At 31.3% G+C, this 27,469-nt stretch overlaps 1 protein-coding gene across 1 annotated transcript; it reads left to right on the forward strand.

Moving 5' to 3' along the window:
• The first annotated feature begins 1,670 nt into the window (after window positions 1-1,670).
• LOC124357131 (protein angel homolog 1-like) lies at window positions 1,671-19,471 on the forward strand. The gene is made up of 12 exons (XM_046808611.1): window positions 1,671-2,392; window positions 3,229-3,297; window positions 3,672-3,844; window positions 4,915-4,981; window positions 6,248-6,554; window positions 8,328-8,583; window positions 9,894-9,995; window positions 12,087-12,136; window positions 13,676-13,807; window positions 14,682-14,915; window positions 16,568-16,668; window positions 19,098-19,471. Exons 2-10 carry the CDS (start codon window positions 3,291-3,293, stop codon window positions 14,833-14,835), a joined length of 1,248 nt encoding a protein of 415 aa, XP_046664567.1. The 5' UTR covers window positions 1,671-2,392; window positions 3,229-3,290; the 3' UTR covers window positions 14,836-14,915; window positions 16,568-16,668; window positions 19,098-19,471.
• The last annotated feature ends 7,998 nt before the right edge of the window (window positions 19,472-27,469 follow it).

Here is a 27,469-nt window from a genome sequence, read left to right on the forward strand (position 1 = left end):
GAAAAAAAGACAATTATATTTGTTTGAACAAACGTTCATAAAACTGATTAATTCTAAAAAACTTACAAGAACAACAAAACTGCTTCTAATAGAACAACTGACGTCACTAAGTAATAACAACTCGGAATTGATAGGTTAGTTCTTTCGTAGCGTGTACTAATAGACATAAAAGCCAGTCTTTCAGCTCAGCTCCGCGTTGACGCCAACGACGACGTGTAGGATGGCGCGATATGGTTGTAACTTGTCGGTAACCTACTACTAAACTCGGCGCTAGTTTAACGTACACGACCAAAGTTGCAGCAGTTTACAGAGCAGTAAGAAGTTTCAGAAACATAGTTTATACATGAATTAATATTTCTTCTCCTAAAGCAGTACCACTCCTGAGTTTACTGTTAGTGAATTAAGAGTGTGAGGATGCAGTGTTTGAACTGAGTTCTGATTACATTTCAACAACCAGTTCCACTGAGTGTTTACTATCTTTATTCCTATTGTACTATGCAGGTATTAGGTAGTTTATGGTAGTTCTAGATTTATTATCCCTATATACATGTTCTTTTTATGGTTCCTAAAATAAAGTGTTATATAAATAAATAAAATTGAGTTTTATTCTCAACCTTATCTAGCTGTGAGTTGAAGAATGGACTTAAATAACGTTTTTGAATAGAATACTCTTTTTTATGCAACGTATAAGTATTTAACACAATTTTTAAATATTTATTGGACAACAAATAACAAATATGTTCATTTTCCTGTTAAAATGTACAGGCTCAGTCTTGGTACGAATTTTCATAGACAAGTATAGAACATGGTTTAAAACCATTTTTCCTCAAAATTTCCAGATATTTCTGGGCATGGCCATATCTAGGATGACCTAATGTGGGGAGGTTACCACTAAACATTTTCCGTACTTCCCAATCCAGCTGGGGTAAAGCAGCAACACCCTACCCGAAATATGTTAAATGCTAATAATATAAAATATGTATTAAACATGTTTGACAGCTGTCTGAGAGCATTTTTATTACTATTATTATTTTATGCTTTGCAAAGATGGCTATAAATAAGAGAAAATTTACACTTTTGGAGACTGCCCAGTAACAAAAAATAACTTCAAGAAAATGACACTGTATTAATGAGAAAAAATCAATAATACAGCTCGGAAAAATTTATATATCTTAAAAACTAACGTTAATGCAGGTTAATATATACCTTGATTATTTGTATCAATGGATGGGGGTTACAACTCTTAAAACCCCCCTAGGGTCTATGTTTGTGGGATAAAAAAAGTTCCTATAGTAGTAAATATAGTAATTCTTAACATTACTGTTTTAAATTTGTCAGCCTACACTTTTACAAATGTAAGCTATAGCTTAAATCATTAAGGTTTCAATAGTATTTATTTAGTGATAAGAAAACAATCGTCCTTAAATTTATTTTTAACCAACTCAAATTATCTTGTAATATTGACATTTAAATTTATCAGTTAGTGTTAACTTACAGGTGACTATAACAATATAAAACATCAGCATGAATATGTACTGTACCACTGTGACAAATCCAATTAATGCTAACCATTCATTATTAACTTTTATCATTATTGAAAATCAAATAATTGACATAGATTGGTGTGACAAGTTGACCAGTGTTAACTGTTATAGTTGTTGTATAAACCTATTTAAAGTGATGCATTGTTGGATCGTTGTTCTTGTGTTTTGGCAAGTTTTTATTAGGATTATTGATCTATAAACATTTTATCAACATTTAATAGGGAACTTATTTTGATTTAGTGTATAAAACTAATATTATTACTAGGCTCTACTATATTTTCAACTTTCAAATTTGAAGATAAAGTATAATTTTTCTTACAAACATAGTTATATTTAAGAAATATATCATAATAATTGGCTTTAAACTATTACTATGTCATATGAAATGTAATGACTTTAAGAAATTCATGTGATTGATAGGAAATTGCAAGGGAATAAAGTATAACGTACCAGTACCATATTCCTTCATTATGCCCTGTGAAATAGTTGGACTGTTATGTTTGATTTTTTCTGCATTTTAAAAGTATATTTTACATTTGTTTTTAGTTTGGAACTAACAATGATAAATCACACCAGTGTTTTGTGGGGTTACAGGCAGTTATGATCTCATCTTACTATTAAAACATATAATATTTGTTAACAAAGATTCTTCCGATTGATACATCTACAAACTAATGCATCACTACTAAATCTCCTATTTTGAATATCAAGTTTTGCATAAAAAGAATTTAAGTCCATATATGAAGAGGATAAGTGAAGTAAAACTGTTTAATGGTTGTGTAATATTTATAACATTTGTTTCAGGGCCAGCAGTGGAGTAGCCAACTTCAGCAGGAATGATAGACAGAGTAAGTACAATGTTGGCAAATTACTTATAAATACAGAGTAGAAGGACAACAAAATATTTTTCTGGATACATTATGAAACTTACATCATAGTTTATAGATGCGGCATTTGTAAGATGTTAATAAATTCTAAATCTTTTAAAAGTAGTACAACTGAAAAAGAATACCTATCCTATTAAAGGTAACATAGATTGTACTACAAAAACATAATTTATCAACTAACCTGTAAATTCTGTCCCAAAGATTATATTGAAAACACTATCACTCCATTAAGAGTGAGAGTGACCAATCATTGGTTTGATGTTGTTCATCAAAATTCTGAGTGACCGTTTTAACATGCTCATGCGATTTAACACAATCAAAATAAATTAGAAAATTGCTTTGGCCTAAAATGAATTTAGAGGAATTTAAAGCCAAATCCCAATCAAAATACTAATCTGATAAATTAAAGAAATGTTGAAATCACACAACAATTAATTTTAAAATCAAGGCAACCAGATGGATTGAACCTAAAATGATTCTCTTTTCCTTCTTATATAAATTTTTAGCTCTATGTAAACATTTACAAACATTTTACACACAGCTGATTGGAATCTTGTTGTTTCTGGTACCTATTTATTTGTTAAAATTCTATTTTGGTTATGTTTTTAATTCTTGTTTTGGGTTCTGTTTCTATGTTTCATTAATCCAGTGTGTTTCTTATGAAGGGTTCTGAGAACTTGAAAACTAAAACATGAGCACTGGATTTTATGTTTTTGTTTAAACTTTAAACTACTTGGAAGATCATAGTTTATAGGAAATGTTTAGCAAAAAAGTTTATGATTGTATGTTTTGTTCAGGTTCTATTAACAAGAAACGGACAGTGCGGTACCAGGAGTACACGCCTCTGGGAAGGTCGATAATGCAGGGTGAGTTTATTTCTTTACTTAGTTGTTTTAAGGAAAATATACATTATGGAAAAACGTTATACCAACAACATAAATTATTGTTTTACATTTTACTTTAATAACATGATTTATATCTTAAATTATCAATAACTTTTGAAATTCTAAGGTTTTCTCAATGAGTCTCTTAGCTGAAGAGAATTCAATGGATGTCTGATTAATCTGAATACAGGAAATACATGCAAAGAAGTAACTAAAACTCTCAAAAGGATTAATATGTGTTATTTGTAAATGTACTACTATACTTATTAATTTATATGTTAACAATTTCAATAAACTAAGCTGTATTAAAACGAGACACACTATACTAAAGCTGAATGTATCTACTATTGTTGTAGGAACTGTGAATCTTCCACCCTATTTTTCGTTTCGGGTGATGTCCTACAACATCCTAGCGGACACACATATGGCCACATACATGGACAACTACAAAAAATGTCCTCCTGTGTGTCTCAGTTGGGAGAACAGAAAGAAAACACTCTTCCATGAGATTTTGGCTGAGACACCAGACGTAAGTAGCTGAAATTTATGTTGAGTAACAGAACAACAGAAATTTAAAAATAGAGTATAATGTTATTGCTGGTAAGGTATTTTTTTAGTTCAAATACTGTGGAAGTTATTTGTTAAATTTGTTATGATCAAAGAATAAAAAAGTCTAAATAAAGTAGGAATTCTGAATATAAAATAAAAATGGATCTGTTTTTATCACAGTTCTACGTTCTTAATTTACTGATCACTATACTACATGAATAAAGTAAATATTTGAACTAAACCAGGTAAAGAAACAGTTTCAAAGATTTTAATTTGTAAATTGTATACAGTAGAGTATCAATAATCTGGATCAATTGGGACCCAACCCCATCTAGGTAATGGTAAAGAGCTAATGAAAAGTTATGTGAAATCAAGCATATATTACATTGCTCATGGAATTTTGAATTAAACTATTAATTACTGTATTAATTAAAGCTATCACTAGTCAGTCATATTATGTGTGAGTACATCTAGTCTATATAAAAAATAACATATTGTACCTAGTGTAGGCAGTAATTAGTATGACCATGAGATTTTGTTGTTTTATACAAGTACTATACATTAATAAAAATTATTTTGCTAGAATTGAATCCAAATTATTGACATTCTGGAATTCAGACGTCCAAGTTTTTGATGCTCTACTATATATGTGAATTATTTTTAATACATAAATGAACCCCCCCCCCCTATGCTTGGCCCTATGTTAATTCTCAGCATAAATATTTCTCACTGCAAATGTTATTGATGTTATTGGAAGATTTCTAAGGTTTATGAAAAATTACTAACTTATACTTTATGTTTCAACTCCAGTTATGAAAAGTAATCAATTTGTTATTTTGAAGAATATTTTATAAACAGTAGAACACTAATTTGGGAAATTACATGTTTCCACAAATTGATTTATCATATGTGCTATTTCCATATTTCTACGTTCCAAAATGTTATGTAATACAAAAATATGGATTTTGTTATCAATACATTGCCATCCTTTATTGTAACATTTTTACAAGTGTTTGTAAATGTTTTATAGCTCTTGATTTCTTTTTTCAGATCTCCTGCTTGCAGGAAGTAGAAGATGCTCAAAAGGAGGACCTATTTGAACCCTTTAGGACAAAGGGTATGTCAAAATATATATATATTTTTCATTTTAAGGGTTTAATTTGATTTAAATTTTAGTTTTTAAGACAAGCAATTAAAGGATTTGCAAAAAAATCAATCCTTTGTCATTGGAGGTTTGAAATACAGACAATATTTCAAGAATATCTTTAACTGCTTTTAAGTGCTGACATTTTATTTATCTGATCCAAAAGTGTGCTGATATTCTTTGAAAGCATTTGCCACAAGGTTATGATGGAAAATTTGTTTATAAAAGTTAAATTAGAATCAATCTTTAATTTTACAGAAATTGGAATAGACCTAACATATTATTGTACTGTATTATTATTTATTATTATTATAAATATTGAAATAAGACATCATTTTGCAACCAAATTTCTAGAAAATAAATTAAACACACAAACGACCCACAAAATTATTCATTCTAATTGAAATAGTTAATTGTATCATATGAAAAATCACATTTTAAACATTTTGTTATACAGTGAGTGAAGTGAAATAAAAGAAGTAAATAGTTGCAGCAACTACTATGAAGCAATAGCATTTTATTAAAACAAAGTGAAGAAACAATTGCTATCACTAAGTGGTTACTACTACTAGCTGACTGGAACACAGGCTGTTGTTACTTCCTTACCATATACTACAATGTAATAATTAGACCACTCTAATTTAGTGGACACCTGACACTCTGGAAAAAACTGTCTGACCAGAATTAAGTTTGTTTGTTTTTAATATAAGTGTAATAGCTTAAAAAAATCTTGGAATCCAACATTTCCAATTACTACACCTTGAAATCGAGGATTAGCCAAAGTGCATCAAAACTTCCATCTTTCAGAGCTTCTTCTCGTGTGTATTTTCAGACAGAAACTCTGCAGTTAAAAATTGACACATTTATATCACAATAGTTTTTTATCAGTGAGATGACGAAGCTCACAATAAAATTCATACTCATTAACATAAAACACTGCCCTGATGCCGACTGAACTGAATGAATTCAAAATCAGTGTAATGAAAGTTCTACTTTTTATTTCACCCAATAGAACATACTTCATGAAATAACTGAATATAAATAAAGTCATTTTAAAGATACGCAAGATGATATTTACTTTTGTATAAATATTGGTAAACATAAATAAAGATTAAAATTATGTTTATTAAATTTTAAAGTCATATTTTTACTTGAACACACCTGTATTAAGTATTATTTATACACACATTATCATTAGCCATATATTTAATATTCAAAGTAACTCAAGTTTTTTTCCAGGTTACGATGTCCTGTATGTTGGCCGTGGCGGGGATAGGCCAGATGGCTGTGCGGTGATGTATAGGACAAGTGAATTCCGGGTTGTAGATTTTACCCCTATTCACTACCAGCGTCCAGAGGTAGGTCTCTTGGACCGCCCAAACGTGGGCATGGTAGTGAAATTTGAGGTGAGACGGCACCCGGGTCACTTTGTGGTGGTGGCTAACACCCACCTCCTATACAATCCACGCCGCATGGACATCAAGCTCTGTCAGCTAACCATCCTGCTGGCAGAGACAGAGCGGATGGCCTCCTGTGGTCCTAACAAGTGAGTCTCCAGAATAAAATTCCTTATACTATTGTCAGCAACATAGTACTATGGAATAATATGACTATTAATGATATAGGTTACTATGAGAAATTTATCACATTTAAAAAGTATAAAAAATTCCAGATACAATTACAAAAAGAAATCAATATAATTTTAATGAGTTCTTAAATTCTGAAAGTGGTAACTAAATTGATGGTTATATTATAATAAATTATTTCATTTTGTAAATTTTGTACAGTTTCCAATATTTTCAAATAGTAAAGGAGGATATGAGATTCTAAATTTGAGTATTGAGGTTCTCCAAGTTTAATTTGTTTTAAGTTTGACTTGAATATAGCTGTATACTTGTTGATTGCAAAATTATTTATCTGTACAAACTGTCATAATATATTTAATCAAGTTCGATTTAAATCATTTGAGCGAGTTAATTTTTATATCTATTCTTTCTAGTTTTGATATCAACAAAGAGTGGTCACCATTGCCAAATACTTTCAACAAGTCTATAAAAACAATGACCACTTTCCCCCCTTTATCTATTGACTCAATCCCTGATCAATTAAACTCACTTCTGCAGTTGTTGTTGATTTGTAATTTCTAAATCTGTCCTGAATATGTTCTGAAATATTGATCATTTCTAGGAAATGTAATAATTTTTAGATACAAATTTTTGTAAACATTTAAAATTGAAGGTAAAAGTGAAATGGGATGGTAGTTTTTATATCTGTGCGTTCATTTCTTTAAGAGGTGGAACAACTTTTGCAATTTTAAGTTAATTTGGAAAAGAGCCACAATTTAAGGAAGAATTAATCAAATACAATAGTTAAAAAAATTTTTATTATCAAAAGTCACAAAAAGTATTTATTTTTTAAAGAGTCAATGACTTTTAAAATTTATTTTCATTCGTTTCTGTGAGATATAAGTAATTTTTTCTATAACTAATTAAATTGGACATATCAATATCATCTGTAAGAATGACATTGGTTGGTTCAGTGATGCTCAGTCCTTATTGTGATCTATATTTATAAAATAGTTGTAAAATGATCACTAACTTAAAATTGTATCTATGTCAATTTTCTATAGTATTGAGTTTAAAATTATTGTTTAAGTTTTCCAAGTATCCTTAACTTCGGAATGTATTTCTATTTTGTGGATTTTTTGACTATATTTAAACAATTATTTTTAACCAACAAGTAATTTTTTTTAACTTAATATCTAATCCTAAACTGTTTGTAAAGCTCTGTATTGTTTTTTTTTTTTTTTTTTTTTTTTTTTTTTTTTTTTTTTTTTTTTTTTATCTTTTACGTAATCGGATAATATTTTATATCTGTTTGAGAATTTGGTTTAGCCATTTATTTCAATTTTGTAATTTAATTTTTTCAATAGATATCCAGTACAACTGCTGTTAAACATTTTGTGCTTGTCATAAACTAGGGAGTCAATAACAGTTTTGTTCTAGCAGTTCTATTAATTTTACTTATGTCAGATAAATAAAAAATAGTTTTAAGTTTGTTTACTAACCTTTTTTTCTTAGGTCTGTAAAGTATTTTTTTTTTCAACCTGTTTCAGTTGAGTTTAAGTGTTATAAAACCTTACCATCATGATGTGATAATAAAGTTATCACCCAACTCATTGGAATTTGATATTTTTTTAATTAGTAAAAAGATTATTGGTAACAGATGAAGAGGCTTGAAATACCCTTGTTAGAGGGTCAGAAACATAATCTGTGTTAAATAGATTTTTAGTTTAACACAAAACCGTGCATTGTTTCAGATATCACCCCGTGATTCTTGCTGGAGACCTGAACGCTCGGGCGGACTCGGGCCTGATTTCTCTGCTGAGGAACGGGTCTGTGGACTGCCGTGACGTAGTTCCGGGTCACTGGCGCAATGTTAGGATTACAGACAGAGAGACACTGTCAGTGCCCATCGGTCTGCTCGGCAAGTATCTGAATATTTCGGATACATGCCAGTATACTGATGTGGTTGCTGCCAGGGCACAAGGGTTGGAGGATCCCAGGAAAACTCAGGTATTTATTTTTTTTATTTTATAATTTAATTTCTTGTGTAGAGAATTCTGCAACTGTATATAGATTAATGTTAAAACTAGTGACAAGAGCAGGAAATCTTTACATTACCAAATTGTTGTATTCTGACATGACCTGTTTGGCCTAATCGGAGTGACTTATCTGTAATACTTTATTGTATATAATAATTCTTATCTTAGTGGAAGTATGATCTTTCTTTTATAAGGTGATACTCTGAAGCTGTCAGATCTGTAAATGATATTGTATTAAGTACATTATATTGTCCACTGTATGGTATTTTAGCAAAATTTTGTAATTTCATCATATTACTACAGGAATATTTAGGATTCTAATATTCATAAATATAAACCGTCAGTGTAATTTCAATTATATTTAATATACTCATATTTGACCTCTTACCACATATGTATATTTTATTTGTCTGGAAACTCACTCAATATTATCAGTATATGCTTGTAAATGTAACTTACTCCATTTTTGTTTCTTAATAAAAATATTAAATTATTTGAAGTTAAAGCTGTCTAGTTGAACAGAAAAATATCAATTGGATAGAGAAATACTAGGCAGTTTTGTTGAAACTTTAATTAGCAAAATTACTTTTCTTAAGCTAATTTAAAATCATACTGCCCACTGAAATGAAGAAAAAATTCACTCTATGGAATATAAAAATTACTGGTGTAGGCTAGCTATGGGGGTGGATGAGCTGGATAGAATCTCCCCAAGAACCCTCTCCCCCCAGAAAGTGTTAGTATGACAACAATCCAACTTGTTTGAAATACAGCAGTAAAATGTTTTACTTTGAATTGCGCCTATCTAATTTATTCCAATTTATATTTACCACACACAGATCTATGTCATACCCCTGTTGTAGTGTATTCTAAATCAGATTCATCCCCCCAAAGCCAAGACCTAGTTACGCCAGTGAATTATAATGTCAGGTCTATAGAAGAATGAGGAATTTTATTGAACTGTAAATATAGATTTTTCTACCATTTTAAACGCCCAAGAGAACTGATGCCATTTGACTTTATGCAAATATAATGGAATTGGGTATCGTAAAGAAATAGAAAATTGAAAAAGTGATTGAGCTTGTTCATGAGTTAACTGTTTTGTTAGAGTAGGTAATCAGTTACAATCTATATTATGTTATTGAGTGCATTAGAGAGCCCTATAGTTATTGTTGACCGTAGATGAAAATATATGTGCTAAAGGAAAGATAAAATTAAAAATATAGTGTTATTTTCTCATTTCAGTTATATATTATACATATCATTTGGATTATTTTCTTTTAGGGTCTCGAGGAACTCCTCGAGAAGCTTCGGGTTTGCTCTGACATCAGCCTGGGGTCTGCCTGCAATGCCAGTCTCTCTCAAGTCGTAACATCCCCGCCAAAGGTATGACAAATTTGATATATGAATGATAACTATTATATGAATTTTGTTTCAATTTGTACAGAATGCAATAAATCATTTTAATTTCAGTAAACAGAATATTTTATATTCAAATAAGTTCCAAATAATTTTATTCTATTAGTCAAAAGTTCTTTATGAGAACTGATCTGAATTCTTTATTTTAAGAGGTATATTTTGACTTAATAATTTATTAACATGATTTAACAACTGGAAATATAATTTAAGTATGCTGATTGATTATAAATTTTCCTGAGTCATGATGAAAAAGATAAGTGAATGTTGAGTATAGCTCTATTTCACCTTACGCTTCTTGCAGTGACTGAAATCTGATACAGTCACAGACTTGACTCCTGGAATCAAGTCCATGTGAACCTAAAAGTACCTAAAAAATCGATGACAAGAGATTCTCATTCTCATCATGTGCACAATCCTCTTCATCTGGATTGCACTTGGTGGCTGCTGAATAACCAGACAGAGCTCTTGTATATCGAAACGGTGCAAACAGTTAGATTTCTTCGGCTTCTTCATTGACTTTTTGAATCTCTTTAAATGGACAGGGACTCCAGATTCCAGGAGTAATGTCTTTATAACATTTTTGAAATTCTTTATTTTACTAACAATATTTAATTAAAATAATTATTCATTTAAATATGAAAATAATTTTTAAAAAAATAGCAGTCGTGGGACTGCCGATAGAAGTGAAAACGGAACTATTAAGTTGAGAGTAATTAAAACTATATGCAAAAATTATATGAAATTTTTTATGTTTTATTTATTAGTTACATATGATGGGTTAAACAAATCATGGACAAAATATAAATACAAAGTGGTTGAAAAAAAATTATATGAAATTTTTTATGTTTTATTTATTAGTTACATATGATGGGTTAAACAAATCATGAACAAAATATAAATATAAAGTGGTTGAAAAAATAATTAATATACAATTATCTTAATTATACATAGTATTTATATTTACACGAATTTCAATGAATTCAAGTTTGAACATTATTTTCATGATTTACTTCATTGTCATCATTAATTTCGACAATACTTAGATTATCTGTTCGTTCAATCATTTCATTGTATTCTAAAAAAGATACAATAGGTTTATGGTAACTGAAATAAGAAATAAAAATGTTTGATTGAAATTTATCTAAATTTCGTATAAAAACAGCATCGATAGTCGTTTTATACTTTGTTGTACTGACTTTTCGATCATTAGACATAGTCAAACCTAATGTTTCATTCAAAAATTCAATTAATGATAAATTTTTGTCATCTGCGAAGTTAATATTAAAGTCTCCGCTTAATATCAATGTTTAAAAATATATTCGTTGTTTTCATTATTCATTTATCTGTATAAAAATATTAATATGTTTCATACTCACTTTTATACTGAAGTCAATGAATTTAAATTCAATAAATAAACAGTAATCCTTCAATTAAATAATTACAATAATAAAATCCAGTACACACAAGTTGAACTTCCCACGTGGTCAATTTAACTTTACTTATGTATTCTACACTCTAATACTTAATGTACAATGCGTCACATTTACAATTACAGATGTACTGCTACTATAACGTATTGTTGACGTGACTCACAAAATTATACTTATCCAAAAAGCGTCCAACGCGCACATAATACAGTCAGAAATAGTCAATGTATTAGTGTATACGTGTACACAGGCTACTGCGCGTGCGCTAGTCTGGCTCTCCATAGCTATAGATATACTATTATCATTAGCATATTACATTGCGTAGATTTAGTATTAGGCGTTTAATATATCATAAATAGCACAAAGTGACCAAAATAGAATAAACAAATTTTCCAAAGATTATTAACGTTTCCATGGAAACCACTTTAGCATGTCGGTGACGCGAACCGAGGATTTTACCCTCTACCAAAACGCTCAACGCGCCTAAAGAAGTTTTCACTTAAAAAAAAACATTAATTAACTAATGTTGAATGTATATCCTTAATTTAGTATTTGATTGCACTATTAGAAAATATTCATTATGACCTGTTTGTTATTGATCTTTAGTTATCATTACAATTTTTTGTTACAGAATGAAAACGAATATAGGGTGGTAAGAAATTACATCGCCCCTCACCTTAGGTAAGTTTTATAAGTCTATTGTTTTCATTGACTGTAAACTTCAATTATTATTAAACATCCAGAAGTATTATGCTTCTGTAAATTCTAATATTTTAATTGAATTTATTAATAATACATGCAATAATAATGTACATGCAAATCCTCAAATTGGGGGAAACAATAATTATTTTCTGTACACTGCTCCGCCTAATTTTGGCATAAGTACTTATAATTGCTGATGCATTATTATAATTTCATGGTATTTAAAAAAAAATAATTTTATATTGAATCATTATTGGTAAAAAATTGCTTTAATAATTAATTTGGGCTACTCACTATCACATTGTTATAATACGTAGTGAACACTCCCGGATTGGTTTTCCCTGTTAATTAAAATGCAACGCAGGACAAAATCTGCAAATTTGTCCATTGGTCTCAAATAATGATATCCTGGATTTTTTTGTAAAACTTGGCCTTTCTTCATTTATTCCTCTTTGGATCATTATACAAGCCAACCTATGCCTTCTTCTATTTTCAATATTGCCCTTCCTCTTAGTTTTTTTGTACCACTGTATAACTTTTACAAATGGAAACAAAAACGATAAACTAACAAAATAACATAGCAGGTGTAATTGTATACATTTAAACATATTTTTTTGTTATAGTAATTATTTCATAACATATTTCTTTAAAAATTATAATATTGTTAAAAATTAACAGTATACTGTTCCTAAACATGGATTCAGGGTCTGTACATTTCAAATAAGCAGAACAATAAAAATCAATAAATAATAATATAAATTTTCACATCAGCTTTTGTTCACACCAGGCTAATATTTAAATAAGAACATTAAAAAAAATCACTGTAGTGATGCAAAGTTTACTTTTGATAAAAATTCAGACTGTTTCACCAAATCTTTTAAGAGATTACTTTAGCTTTAAAGACCAGTGGGGCAGAGCCGAATAGTTTTGTCATATCAAGCTTTAAAATGAATTTATAAGATTCTATGTAATTTTATCCACAGGTTGAGAAATTTAATGGAGACAGATTTACTCATGGAATTAACTTTATAGATAATTTTTGGAATTTTAGTAACTATAAATTTCTAATAAAATAATGTTTTCTTTGGTTTCTTTTGCATTCTTCATTAACTCCATTCAAGACTGTTAATAAACAAATACCTGCATGTTAGTAGAAATAAGGATATAACACTGTTTTAAAATTTTATTCTTGTAGAAGTGAAAAATGGTTTTGTTATTTTTGACATACTGAATGGAGTATTTTATTTGTATGCCATAAGTATTTGTCATGGATGGATGGGGTATAACATTATTGAGACAGAAATCTGAAGTCAGAATTCCTTTTACTTGTCTTTTTAGTGACATAAATGAATGAACAAAATTTCTTAGAGAGGTGTTTGGTTCAATATTTTGTGCTGTTCATTAGTCACTAAGTGATGCATAGTCTCTTAAATTCATTTACCAATGTAATAATTTTACATTTCTTTGTTAGTTGACTTATATTTAATTGAGTTTAAATAAATAGCTATTTTATTTCAGGAGCTCTTCGTGGTGCTTGAGGCATCCCTTCCACTTCATGGATGTCTACCAGAATCCTATCACTGGTAGACATGGGAGCCTCAGACAGGGCAATCAGAAGCAGCTATTTGTCAAAGATTACATATTTTACAGGTAAGCAATTGGAAACAAACATTTAGTGAAACATACAGTAATCTAACTATCTGCCTGATGGGATAGATTAATAATGTTGTTTAAAACTGGAGTTTTCAATATCAAATGCTTGTTTTTCATATTTTATCCTTAGTATTCACATGTGCATTTACCAGAGTAAAAAGTGTATAAATTATTTATATAGATTTTGAAACATTATTTTAGTTTTGACAAGGTTTAATAATCATATAATAATAAATTAAACTTTCAGTAGATTCCATCAAAAGTTCTAGTGTTTTTGGCACAAGTGACAACACTGGTGGCACAACAATTGACAAGTATTTTTTGTTGGGATTTCAAAATCACAATTTCGTATTACTTTCTCTCCTTCTGCCTTTATATATAAATAAAAACTCGATACAGTTATAAAAACCATCGTGTTAATAATTGCGTAATACTACTAAACCAGTGAAACGTTATTTTACAATAGTAATTATGAAAAGCTATACCTAGATATATTAATGACTAAATGTTTTGAGGAAATTTGTCTGCAAATTGTTGAAATTAAATGTTAAAAGAAAGGAAATATGTAGAAATGACAAAGGCCATCTATTAATTTCTATACACATTAATATTTGCGTTTACACTTATTATCGAGCAATTATTACTTCATCTTTTATATAAGACTCTGTCCCTTTATTAAATTCCTATCAACTTGATCATGATTACATGTACAAGAAAACTAATTCACCTGTTCCAATGTTTCACTATTGTTAGTAATAACATAAACAATTTCAAATGATTCTACAACTGTAGCTGATAGATCCATTTATGAGTTACTTCTTTAATATTATTTATATTAAACTTACTGATATTTTGTGTTTTTCTGTTTCAGTATGAACTCCAGCCCTAATCAGCTGATGTTGGTGTCTCGGCTGAGGCTACCAACATTCACTGAGTATAAATCCTCTTTCCCTTACCTACCCAACCATGCCTGTGGGTCAGACCACCTCCCACTTACCTCAACCTTTATCCTTCCTATCCGATAGTTTCCCTCACCTTCCTCCAACCTTGGTATCCCCTCACTGTAGCATTATGTAGTCTTCAACATCTGCTCCTGCATGTCCAGGTATTTTGAGTAAATAAATTATTGCTATTAAAATACTGTAAAATATATCTTTGGTTACGTTTATATTTATAAGATGGACTAGCACTCTAAATGTGTATTCCAGCTTAAATTGTTATTATATATATAAAAAATTAAATAACTTTTTTATTTTATTCAAATTATTATTACTGTGTATAGTTCCTGCTTTATTTTTAGTTATAGACATATGGCTGAAAATCACCTTAAAGAGTCCATTATTATACATCCAAAATGTTTAGTTTTGATGATATTGTTTTTGATTATCATGAAAAAATTCAAACTGATATGTTACATTAATGCTTTAATTATCCATGTAATGGTTATATATTTGCAATTAGATGTCTTCCATAATCCAACAAACAAAAGTAAATTAGACTTAACCTTAGTTTTGGTTGATCTTTAAGATAAAAACTCTGTCTGTTTCTTCACTGAATTCTTAACATTTTAAAGAAATCTAAATCATACAATATGTAAGGATATTAAGACCACAATCCAACAATTTAATGTTATAATCAGAGGGGTAAAACAGCTGAAATTAAAATAGCTGTTTTTTTGTGGATTACTAGCACTGCTGTTACATAATGACACTTTGAAATTGTTTAACATTCGGATTTTAAAAGCATATTATCTCCCTTACTGATCAACTGATTTTATTAAACTTGATATTGTTGAATTTTTAATTAAATCTTTTAATAAGAGTCACTTTTTTATTGTGTGTTGTTTTAAAGATATTTTTTTACATTAAAAGTATTTAAGAAGCTGCCATTTTGAAAATAAATCTTGTAAATAATTGCTATATTTTCTTTAATTAGATGTTTAAGGTATTAATAAGGCTGTATACAAAATGTCTATTTACTGCAACAAGCTGTTCTAAAATTTAACATAAAGCTAAATACAAAATATAAATTATAGCAGGACAGGTAATTATTGACTTTTTAAAAGTTTGATAATATGATATTTTTGTTTGTATTTGATTTGGAAATAATATGTGATCTAGAGTTCTGGGGCTTATATATATATATATATATATATATATATATATATATATATATATATATATATATATATATATATATTGATTTTCATAAATTCAATTGATTTTATTCCCTTCCTACAAAGTCTTGTAAATATTGGTAAACTAATATTATTGTAAAGGTATTATGACATTAATTTTGAATTTGTATCAGTGAAAATACATTTTATTACTTTTATACATGTTCAATACAAATACAGTTATTTACTTATAACTAAATCAACATATAACATTAAGATCTGGCTACTGATTTTCCATTAAAATTAGATAGTTACTCCATTATATAGTGAAAATATTGTTGTGTGCTTTATCAGATTTTGTGTTTTAATGAAAATTTATTCTGGAACAAAACTCAGAGCGGATATAATTTTAAGGGTATATAATTTCACTTATGGTAACTGTGAATGTGATTAAACATGTTAAGGAAAGGGGCAAATTTGGGTAATATTTGGTGGCCTTTTGCTTTAATCATTTTATATAACTTTATTTACTCTAATAATTATTATCCATACAGAAACATTTCATATCATGTTGTTCCTCAATATATTGGAAAAACTATTTAGTTAAGGTTATAGTAATTCATACTTGTTTTTTCTTTTAGAGTACCGAAGAGCTTCTTTAAACGTGGAGTTTACCCGAACTAAAATCCTGGTGCCAACTGTAAGCCAATTCTCTCCCTGATCTGCGACAATCCTGCTGAAGGTAAGAACTATGAGAGTATTTATTATAATTGTTTTATTTATCCTGTTTTTTTTTTCTATAAGAAAAGTCTGTTGTTTAAACTAAAATAATAAATATTTAATTATTTATAATATTTTCCAACATCAATATTCCAGTAGTTCAAGAATGTAGCCAGCAAAAAATTTGGGGGATCCAGACAACTGATATTTTCCGTAGTGGACAGAGTAAGGCCCCATTTTGTTCCTTAAAACGTTCTTGACCCGTTTCTTTGTTGAGAATGATATTTCAACAGTATATGTCAGTAATATTGAATTATTAAAATAATAATCGTTTACTAAAAAAGTAATTGGAAATTCGGGGAATGGGGAGGTCCGGACTCCTAGGACCCTCTCGTTCGCTACGTCCTTGCGATAGTTTCAATATTCCAATGACATAATAAATGCCATGAATGTGTGAGCAATGCACTGAAACTGGATGTATATATATATATATATATATATATATATATAATTTTTTCAATAAACATTGAATCACAAAAAGTACTTGCTCCGACGGGATTCGAACCCGGATCTCTCACTTGCCGGGTGAATGTGCTACCATTACACCACAGAGCCCTCACTTTTTACGATTCAATTATTTTGTATTTGGCCATACCTGTCACATATGCGTTTAAATAACCAAACTAACATATGATCGGAAGACCAAATACCTGTCAAATGACTTTTGTTTACATTAATTAAATCTGTATAAATGGCAATAGCCGAATTTAATTTTTTCAATAAACATTGAATCACAAAAAGTACTTGCTCCGCCGGGATTCGAACCCGGATCTCTCACTTGCCGGGTGAATGTGCTACCATTACACCACAGAGCCCTCACTTTTTACGATTCAATTATTTTGTATTTGGCCATACCTGTCACATATGCGTTTAAATAACCAAACTAACATATGATCGGAAGACCAAATACCTGTCAAATGACTTTTGTTTACATTAATTAAATCTGTATAAATGGCAATAGCCGAATTTAATTTATATATATATATATATATATATATATATATATATATATATATATATATATATATATAAATATGATATTCCATGAATGTTCACACTAAAGTCCATTGAACTAGATGTGGCAGTTTCTAAACTTTTAGTACATGTAAAGATTTAATGAATTACAGTTTCTTATGAATCTATCACTGGCAATGTCTATAATGACAATGAACAAACACTTGTGAAAGGACAATGTTTAGTAAATTACTTTGAAAATCTCTCTATATCACTTTTATAATCTTGAGCATTATGTATTTTTTATAGACAATATTAAAATGTATTTTTACAAAAATCCTACATTACTGAATTGTTTTTAATTATTATTAATTATACGTAATCCTACTTATAAAATTGGTAAAATAGTGATATTACTAAAACTTTAAAGTTAAACTATTTTTAAGGTCACATTTCCGTACTAACATGAAACATGCAAATTTTCTTGGCATCTAGTTTGAGAAAATTTAAAAAGAAAGGAATCAGAATCGGTCCTTATTGTTATATAAAACGTTTATACATAGCATTGCTATAGAAACAGGTAACATTGTCATAAGATAATGTAATAATGATATATATATATATATATATATATATATATATATATATATATGTATATGTATATATGTATAAAAAGATGTCAAGCTAGCATAACAAACTTTATGTAATATATGTTACAATGCAATTTTTAAATTCAGGATCCATCAAATACTCCAAATACTTATTAACTATTATAGTTTTTTCCAGTAATAAATCTGTTAGTTTGCTTTTAAATGTTTTTGAAATGATTAAATGTTTATATTTATGAGGTAAGTTATTGTATAGTTTTTTGCCATGTATATTGGAGTTTTCTACAAGGTGGAGTCGATGTGTGGGATATTGAAAATTGGTGTTAATCTTGTATTGTAATTATGATGAAAGTTATCACGGTAGAAGCTTTCAAAGTTTTTATTGTACTGTTAGTAGGGTTTTCAGAATGTATAAATTTGGAATTGAAAGATTTTTTAATTCTTTAAACAGAGGTTTGCAAGAAGCTCTAAATGATGAAAAGTTATTAATCTTATAATTTTTTTCTCGATTTTAAAAAATGTATCAAAGTCAGAAGATGATCCCCAAATTCAATAGGCCCTACTATATTGAATTTTCCAAAAAAATGTTATGTCCAGATTTTTATAGATTTTTACCTAAGAATTTTTCACTATCACATACTTTAAAGGAAATACATATAAGATGATGAAAACTATTTTGACTGTGGAATTGTTACTTATCTAATTAATAATCACCAGTGCAACTAAAGGACTACAACTGAGTTGATGATGGATTATAATATGAGTTATTTTTTAAATATAATTTATATTATAATAAAGTTACTTATATATTGCGTATTTCCTCTTGCAGTTAATGAAGGATCCAGTCCACGTCATCAGTTGTTTTGGCTGAGACATAACACCTTGTAGCCTAAGTTGACAGTTTTATATACCTATAGTTGTAATCTTGTTTCTTACTGTTATGCTATTTAATTTTCATTACCTCTATGACAACTCCAGTATCTAGTATAAGTAAATTAATAATAGACTGTATATATGTTTACTGTTAAGTTTATTGTTTTATCTAGATAGTAAGTAGTAAGTTATATGTTATCTATAAGTAATAATGTATTTTTAAACAGTCTTTAAAAGAGAAACTTAAATAGTAGATATATTTATGTAATTATTTTTATATGTAAGTTGAAAAATTAAGTAACTAATAAATAACATAGTATAGTTATCATATTTATTTTTTTGTTTTATTAATTTTAATAACCAGCATTTGGTTAGCAGTCTTTGTTTCATTCAAGTTTTTAAATTTACTTTATTCATACCACTGGAGTTTAAAACTCAAATTTGATAATTGTTCTCTTCATGATTTAATAACGTGACTGCTTGCAAAATTGTAATTTTAATGTTCCTCATGTTATCTATCCTTAAGTTTGTTACTGCAATATAAATTATTAAAATGTTTTTGATCTGTTGTTACATTAAACCCAACAGACAACTAAACTAAAGGATTATGATTGAGATTTTATCAACAGTTGATGTAGTTGCATGTGTTGTATATACTTTGCCGTCCCACTATTCCGTCCATCTGTAGTAGTAGGCCTATAGTTTGAAGCAAATTGTAATTAAATGTTCAGTTCCATTAATTTTCAATAATTAATATAGACTTTAATATTTAAGACGTTAAGAAATGAATTTTTAATAACAGAGTTTGCGAAACTAATATTTTTGTATTTTATTCTTTCAGTTTTTTGTAAATATTAGAATTCCTTTGACCTGAAAAACTTTTATAATTTATAATCTTACAATTACGAAAATTGTAACAACAGCACCAGTTTTCATGAGATGTTTTATAATTAGTATTATGTCTAATTACATATAATACAAATCTCTATATTACCTTTAATTTAAAATTGAATACAGGCACAAAGGGAAAATTATATCTACCTATAGCTGTAGTTTAAGGTATTGCCAATTAATTAATTATACTAGCCTTTGAATGTACAATTTCTAACTAATTCATACCATACCTATCTGTGATTCATTATTATTCGTTGTCAAGAGTGAATCCCATAATTTTTGTAGTAACTTATATACTTACATAATAACTATTTGATAAAATATGGAATAAAATTTTTATTTTTATAATTGGCAGTACAACTGAACAGGTAACTACTAATATGTACATAAGTAATTATATTTAATAGTTGTATATTTTGTCGATTTTGCACGTTAAAATGATATAAGATCTGTATTTTTATAAAATAAATAAGTTTCTTTTATCTCTTTTGTTTTCTTTAACCTTCCAAATATAATTCTGCAACAACACTTGTACATATTTACTAAATGCAAGTACTTACTTCTTAGTTATCTACACAAACATGTTTTGTTAGAATATTGCTTTATATTCTTGTTTCCTACTGTGTTTGAACTATAAAACGTATTAAATTAAAAAGGATTTATTGAAAAATAGTGAAAATGGGTGCTCAGGTAATTATTTCTTCCAATGATTGTAAGTGAATGCATTATAGTATGCCCCTAGTGTGGAGATTATTTTAACAACATTCTGGAGTCTGGTTTGAAACACTTTTGTCTACAAATCTAGACAAAAAAATCACATATTATTGAGGACAGAGAAAGCAGAAAAAGAAACAAGTGTACATCAATTCTGATTGGTACTGCTGGCATTGGTAAAGGTATATAGAGTACATATATAGAGTTAAGTTAACATAAGATTCCTACACATTATGGAACACTGGCATAACTCAATAAATTAGCTTTGGCGTAGGTGTCAGGTCAGGTCATAGGAGTTTATGGTAATGAAGGGAAGCTGATATTTCTGCTGCAGCAAAACTGTGGGTTGGGAAGTCTTTCTACAGTAACAATGAGGCTCTAGTGATAAAGATGTCTTGATGAGACTGATAGTGTTTATTAGTAGGGATAATTTAAAGGTTGTTACGGTTCTGTAAGGTTGTTACAAGAGTATACTATGTTTTACTTGTAGACGGTATGCTCTAATGTAAACAGTTCTGTTCAATTGCTTTTGTATAATTACTCTTTACATGATGTTTTGACTTCCACAGAAAACCTTTGTGTTCTATTGTATGGATAAATTATTCTTATTTTTGTCAAAAACATTTCCTTCTGGGAATCTCATCATCCACGTAAGGATGTCCAGTATCAAAATTATACTAGCGTTTGCTTCAAGTAGGGGTAGCGATCAACTAAAAAATATTATTGCTAAACAATCTGCCAAGTGATCCAAATATCTTCAAAGATCATTGTTGTTCAGAGGAAGGTAAATTACCCATCCCAGCAACTACCATGTTACATGCACCACACAGGCAAAGGCTAAACTACAATTTTTAGTTCAACGCTGTATTGCAGCTCGATTCAACACACACATTCTATGTCACATGACAATGTACTGAGACTCTGCCTGTGACATCATTGTACAAGTAACAGGAAAACATTAATCTAAACCTACTCAACCAAATTACATTAAATTTTCAAAAGTGTCTCCACTGACTTCAAAGCATTTTTCTGGTCATTTAAGTATTCATGACTCACCCTGTATAATCATATCCAAGTACATGAGCTATCTAATATTCTGAAATTGATAATTTGAACTAAAAAAGTTTTTACTTGACCTAATCTTGTGTGGTAGACGGTTTCTAGGAATACCTGTTAATTGGATTGTGTTTTTAGGAAGAAAGCTTCTAAAGAAATTTAAAATTCATTTTAAGTAGATTTTGTATGCAAACAGCCAGAAGTAAAATGCCTTTAGATGGCAGCACCATTTACAAAACTTATATAGCCCAATCTGTTTCTTAAATATCCCGAGGACAGTTACTCCCAGATCAAAAGGTATAGATACCAAATTTGAAAGTTAACCATAAACTAACCAGTAGACCTACAATTATGGAAATTACATTAAAACTTTACTTGTTTATTTTAGCATCTAGAAATATAAACCAAATTATTTACAAACAATGACTTCCAGTTTTTATGTTCGTTAGAACTAGTGTTGGTCTTTGGTGCAAACTTAAAAAGTTACTATAAAGGTATTAATGCATTCCCATACTGAATTTGGCTCTATGTTACAGTGAGAACTCAACAAACAAGTTCAAGCTTTGTACACAGATTAATGTTATAAATATCTCAGCTATGTTCGTTGGCTAGCTTGTTTCACCATTTCGTTCTATCACAGCGGCTGTTCAATCCTAAAATATTCATAACTCATTTTTACTGGCCTAGAAAACATTTTGTTCAAATGTTGTACTCATATATTTCTAAATTAAATCATATAACATTTCAGTCATCACAAAATTGATTTCTTAGTGAGTATAAGTTATTACTATAATGATTAATTGTAAAGGAAGTAAAGACATAATAGAATTCGAACAATATACCATTCAGCTTTTAATCAGTTAATAGAGATGGCAGTGACATATTTGTCAATTACTGGTTCAATGGCACTTCACGTCAGGGGTCTTAATATTCTCAGTGACCCATCAGTGCTGCCGCTTCCTTTGTGGCAAAGGTTGAATTATCTTGACAATTGAATCCTAGACAGTCCACTTGTTGCAGACATAGTTAATTGTCAATTACTGTTTCTGTGGTACTGTATGTCACTCCCAGGACATCTGTAACATTCTCAGTTGTTCCAAGTTTAAACCGACCCACCAGTGCTGCAGATGCCTTTAGTGCAAAGCTTGAAATATTTGAGAGATTGTATCCTAAGCTTATAGCCTAATTTGGAATTTACTAGGTAATTGTAGTTTCGCCTATGGTTACTACATAACTTACATGATTGCCATTGCAAATAATGTAGAATACTGGTATTGTATTCGTAAAGAATTAGCAAATTTCAATGAACGTCTTGTATTTTTATAAACTTTGCTTATTAACATAATCTAAACTACGATATAGATGTAGTATGTTGTGAGATAAATATATGTTAGTAATGTCATTATAGGCAGGTAGGTTTAATTTAATTTTGTGTTTATGGGTCAAGTGATAATGTTTAGAGTAATTAAATATTTCGGCTTAGCATAACTAACAATTATAAGTAATTCGCTTAAGTAATAACACAAATCAAATTTAAAATGTTTTTGAAGTTGACATGTAAGCCTCATGGTATATATATATAATACTCGCCTTCAGCTCGCTGGGGGCTTCGCCCCCAGGCCCCCATGATGTACGCTTGCAGATTCGGGGATAAGAGAGATTTGGAGATTCGGACATGAGGTCATGCCAGGAAATTCCCTGGGGGGGATTTTAATGTTACAGGGGGTTAAGACATCAGGGGGTTATCTCGTCATACCAGGAACTTCCCTAGGGGGGGTTAAGAGATTTGGTGATTGGTACAATTCGGACATGAAGTCATGCCAGGAAATTCCCTGGGGGGGGTTTAATGTTACCAGGGGTTAAGACATCAGGGGGTTATTTGGTCATACCAAGAACTTCCCAAGGGGGGGTTAAGAGATTTGGTGATTGGTAAAATTCGGACATGAGGTCATGCCAGGAAATTCCCTGGGGGGGGGTTTAATGTTACCGGGGGTTAATTCAGAAATAGGTTTCCAAATTTCATGTATCCGTTTTCGAGAATCGTACGGGTCGTAATGCTTCGCTAACGCTCAGCCAATTTATGTGTAATGTATAATATTAATCAATAGATATCGTAGAACAGTTAAGTTACGTGTTCGCGAAATTAGAAGACAAGAAGAATTTTATGGTAACTAAAGTCAGAGATTATGTTTGTATATCATAGTTTAATTTTCCGGATTTACCCACACTTTTGACTTTGAGAGCGTTTTACGGCTTCACCGTTAGAGATACGACAAAATGTGACTGGAACTTTCTTGTATAAAATTTAAAATTGAAGGAGGATTCTGCTGTCGGATTTTATCTACGACCTCTGGTTTAGGAAGTAAAGAGCTTGGGAGAAAAGACTGCACTGGCCAGCTATGGTGAATTAATTAGTGTAAAAAAAATTAAAACTACCGCTGTAGATCGCGCCGTTTCCTAAATCCCATTGAAAATTTTGGTTTGAGCTGCGACCAACGGTTCGGCCGCTATCGAGCCTGGAAGGTAAATGATTAAATGAAAATTGTGAAAATTTTACACATAATTGCGTTTTGCGGCCAAACCAATAGAGATAGAGCAAAAGTCCACTTAACCTTTTTTGTAGATCACTTCATTCCCGACTAACGATTTTCACTCAGATCCGAGCTAGCTCTAACGGTTCGCCCTCTATCGGGGTTCAAAGAAAAGCCTGCAAGGGCAAAAATGGCAACTTCGCGAATTTTTTTGAGGGGTTAAAAGTAAAAAAAATCCGGTTTTCCGACTTTTCCCGGAGGCTTGAAGGTAAAAGCTACGTCCGTGCAAACTTTCGTGTTTCTAGCACTTCTAGAAGTGGGTTAGAATTTCGTATACCCTATCAGTGAGTTAAAAATGCGGCTGTATATATAAGGGACTCGCCTTCGGCTCGCTGGGGGCTACGCCCCCAGGCCCCCAAAGTAAGTGCCTTAAATTCGGGGGGATAAGCGGAATTCGGGGACAGGAGGGATTCGGTTGTTGGTTAAATTCGGACTTGAGGTTTTCGATTTACGTATCCCCAACTGTGTCCTTTCTCGTGGGAAACACATTATCAAACAATATTTAGTGTATAATGTGGTCTACAAGAAAGTTCAAGTAATATATTGCTGTATTTCCCTTGGGTAGGCCGTAAAAACGCCATTACGTGCGAAATTCTTTTAATTTTTACGTGAAAATTGAGATATCGGGTCCGATAGCGGTCAAACCGTTACTAATATTGTTTACGCATCACGGCTGCAAGTTGGGAGATTTAGCGCTACATATGTTTGTGTCAAATTAGTTGCTAGTAACTTTAAGTCGATAAAACTGTTCTTTGCCCGTTAGTTTGTCAATGCTCAAATACGGAGACATACATTATTAACAAAATTACAGCTATTACAGCAAAATTACAGTCAATGATATTCTCTGATGTCGTGTGGAAATGTCCATATTTGGTTGTGTATATACATGTGTCAAATGATTTGGTAATAACTTATTGTTGTTGAAACTGTTGTTTGCCCGTTAGTTTGTCAAAAATACGGAGACCATATATTATTAACAAAATTACAGCTATTACAGCAAAATTACAGTCAATGATATTCTCTGATGTCGTGTGGAAATTTCCATATTTGGTTGTGTATATACATGTGTCGAATGATTTGATAATAACTTATTATTGTTGAAACTGTTGTTTGCCCGTTAGTTTGTCAATGCTTTAAATGCAAGCATGACGTATCCAGTCTCGCCACGAGGAGGCCGGCAAACGTGGAGACCATATATTATTAACAAAATTACATCAATCGTTGGTTAATGTTGATCTTCAATGTCGTGTACATCTTTGCATATTTAGTTGTGTATATACTTGTGTAAAATTATTGGGTAATAATGTTTTTTTATTGAAACTGTTGTTTGCCCGTTAGTTTGTCAATGCTTTAAATGCAAGCATGACGTATCCAGTCTCGCCACGGGGAGGCCAGCAAACGTTGAGACCATATATTTTTAACAAAATTACATCAATTACAGCAAAATTGGTTAATGTTAATCTTCAATGTCGTGTACATCTTTGCATATTTACTTGTGTATGTACTTGTGTCAAATTATTTGGTAATAATGTATTGTTGAAATTGTTGTTTGCCCGTTAGTTTGTCAATGCTTTAAATGCAAGCATGACGTATCCAGTCTCGCCACGGGGAGGCCGGCAAACATAGAGACCATATATTTACATATATACAGAAAACTATTTACATCGACGAGGAGTTTTGTTTTGGCAGGCCCTCTAGCCTACTGCCGCATCAATCAGAATGGGGAGTTTTGTTCTGGCAGGTCCCATTGCCTACTGCCTAATCAGTCACTACGGGGAGTTTTGTTTTGGCAGGTCCCCTAGCCTACTGCCTAGTCAATCACGACGGGGGGTTTTGTTTGGGCAGGTCCCCTAGCCTACTGCCAGTGTCAATCACGACGGGGAGTTTTGTTTGGGCAGGCCCCCTAGCCTACTGCCAGTGTCAATCACGACGGGGAGTTTTGTTTGGGCAGGCCCCCTAGCCTACTGCCAGTGTCAATCTCGACGGGGAGTTTTGTTTGGGCAGGCCCCCTAGCCTACTGCTAATCTCAATCCGGTTCACTGAAGAAGTTCGCCGTACACGATGTTCTTCGCGTAGGCGACTTCATTTTGTACCCTTTCGGGGCGGACGAGGACAACTATGTCTTCCGGACATCGAACTCTACTGAGCAGGACGTACAGCTGGCCATGAGTGAAACAATCAGTGCGAAGATCGACTCCGACCTGATCTATTGTCTGACCTTGGCTCTTGTGGCCGGTCATCGCGTATGCCAGCATCAGAGGAAACTGACGTCGACGGACAAGTAACGGCGAACCTTCAACGATCGCGAACCTAAAGATTATTCTAGGAATACCGATAGGTTGCGCGTCGTGAGGGCGTCTGACGGTAATCAACCGATTGGTTATAGCCGTCACAATGACCTTAGTGCCGTTTACAAGGCCGTCAGCGATATTTAGATTCCTCATGATGAGGCACACCGAGCCGATCTTAAGTCGCAGCACGTGATCAGGAACACCCTTGCCTGTAGCCTGGTTCAGTAGAGGGACTTCAACAGCCAGATTGTCATCGTTTTCACGGTCCACAGTGTCGGCGCTTCGCAGCTCATGAAGGCGACCGTCTACAGAGTTCAAGATTATGTCGTTGATCTCTCTAACGTTCACGTTCAGAGTCGAGAGGATCGCACGACGAGCACACTGATCGGGATCGCGGAGTACGTCGGCAGGAAAGACTGTAGAGATGAGGTCTTGTAATGCAGTGACATATCTCACCTCGCACAAGGGAATAAGTGTGTCACTTTCTCTACCCTCCCCGAAAGTTGTGGACGGAACAGTGCCGTTGCCTACTGCGAGAAGGAAGTCAGAGTAGTCAACGGAACTGCTCGTCCTGTGCGGTGTCATCAGAGAGAAGACGCGGAACAGTCGCCACAGACGCGAGGCCCGAAGTGAAACGCATGCGACGGCATCTGCCGTACGTGCCTTTACAACAACGGGTGCGATCTGCCGGAAATCTCCAGAGCACAGAAAGATCTTGCCACCGAATGGCTCATCGCGGTTCATGAGATCTCGAAGCGAGCGGTCGAGGATCTCAAAGATGT

The sequence above is a fragment of the Homalodisca vitripennis genome, chromosome 3 (genome assembly GCF_021130785.1).
Source record: "Homalodisca vitripennis isolate AUS2020 chromosome 3, UT_GWSS_2.1, whole genome shotgun sequence".
Lineage (NCBI taxonomy): Eukaryota > Metazoa > Arthropoda > Insecta > Hemiptera > Cicadellidae > Homalodisca > Homalodisca vitripennis.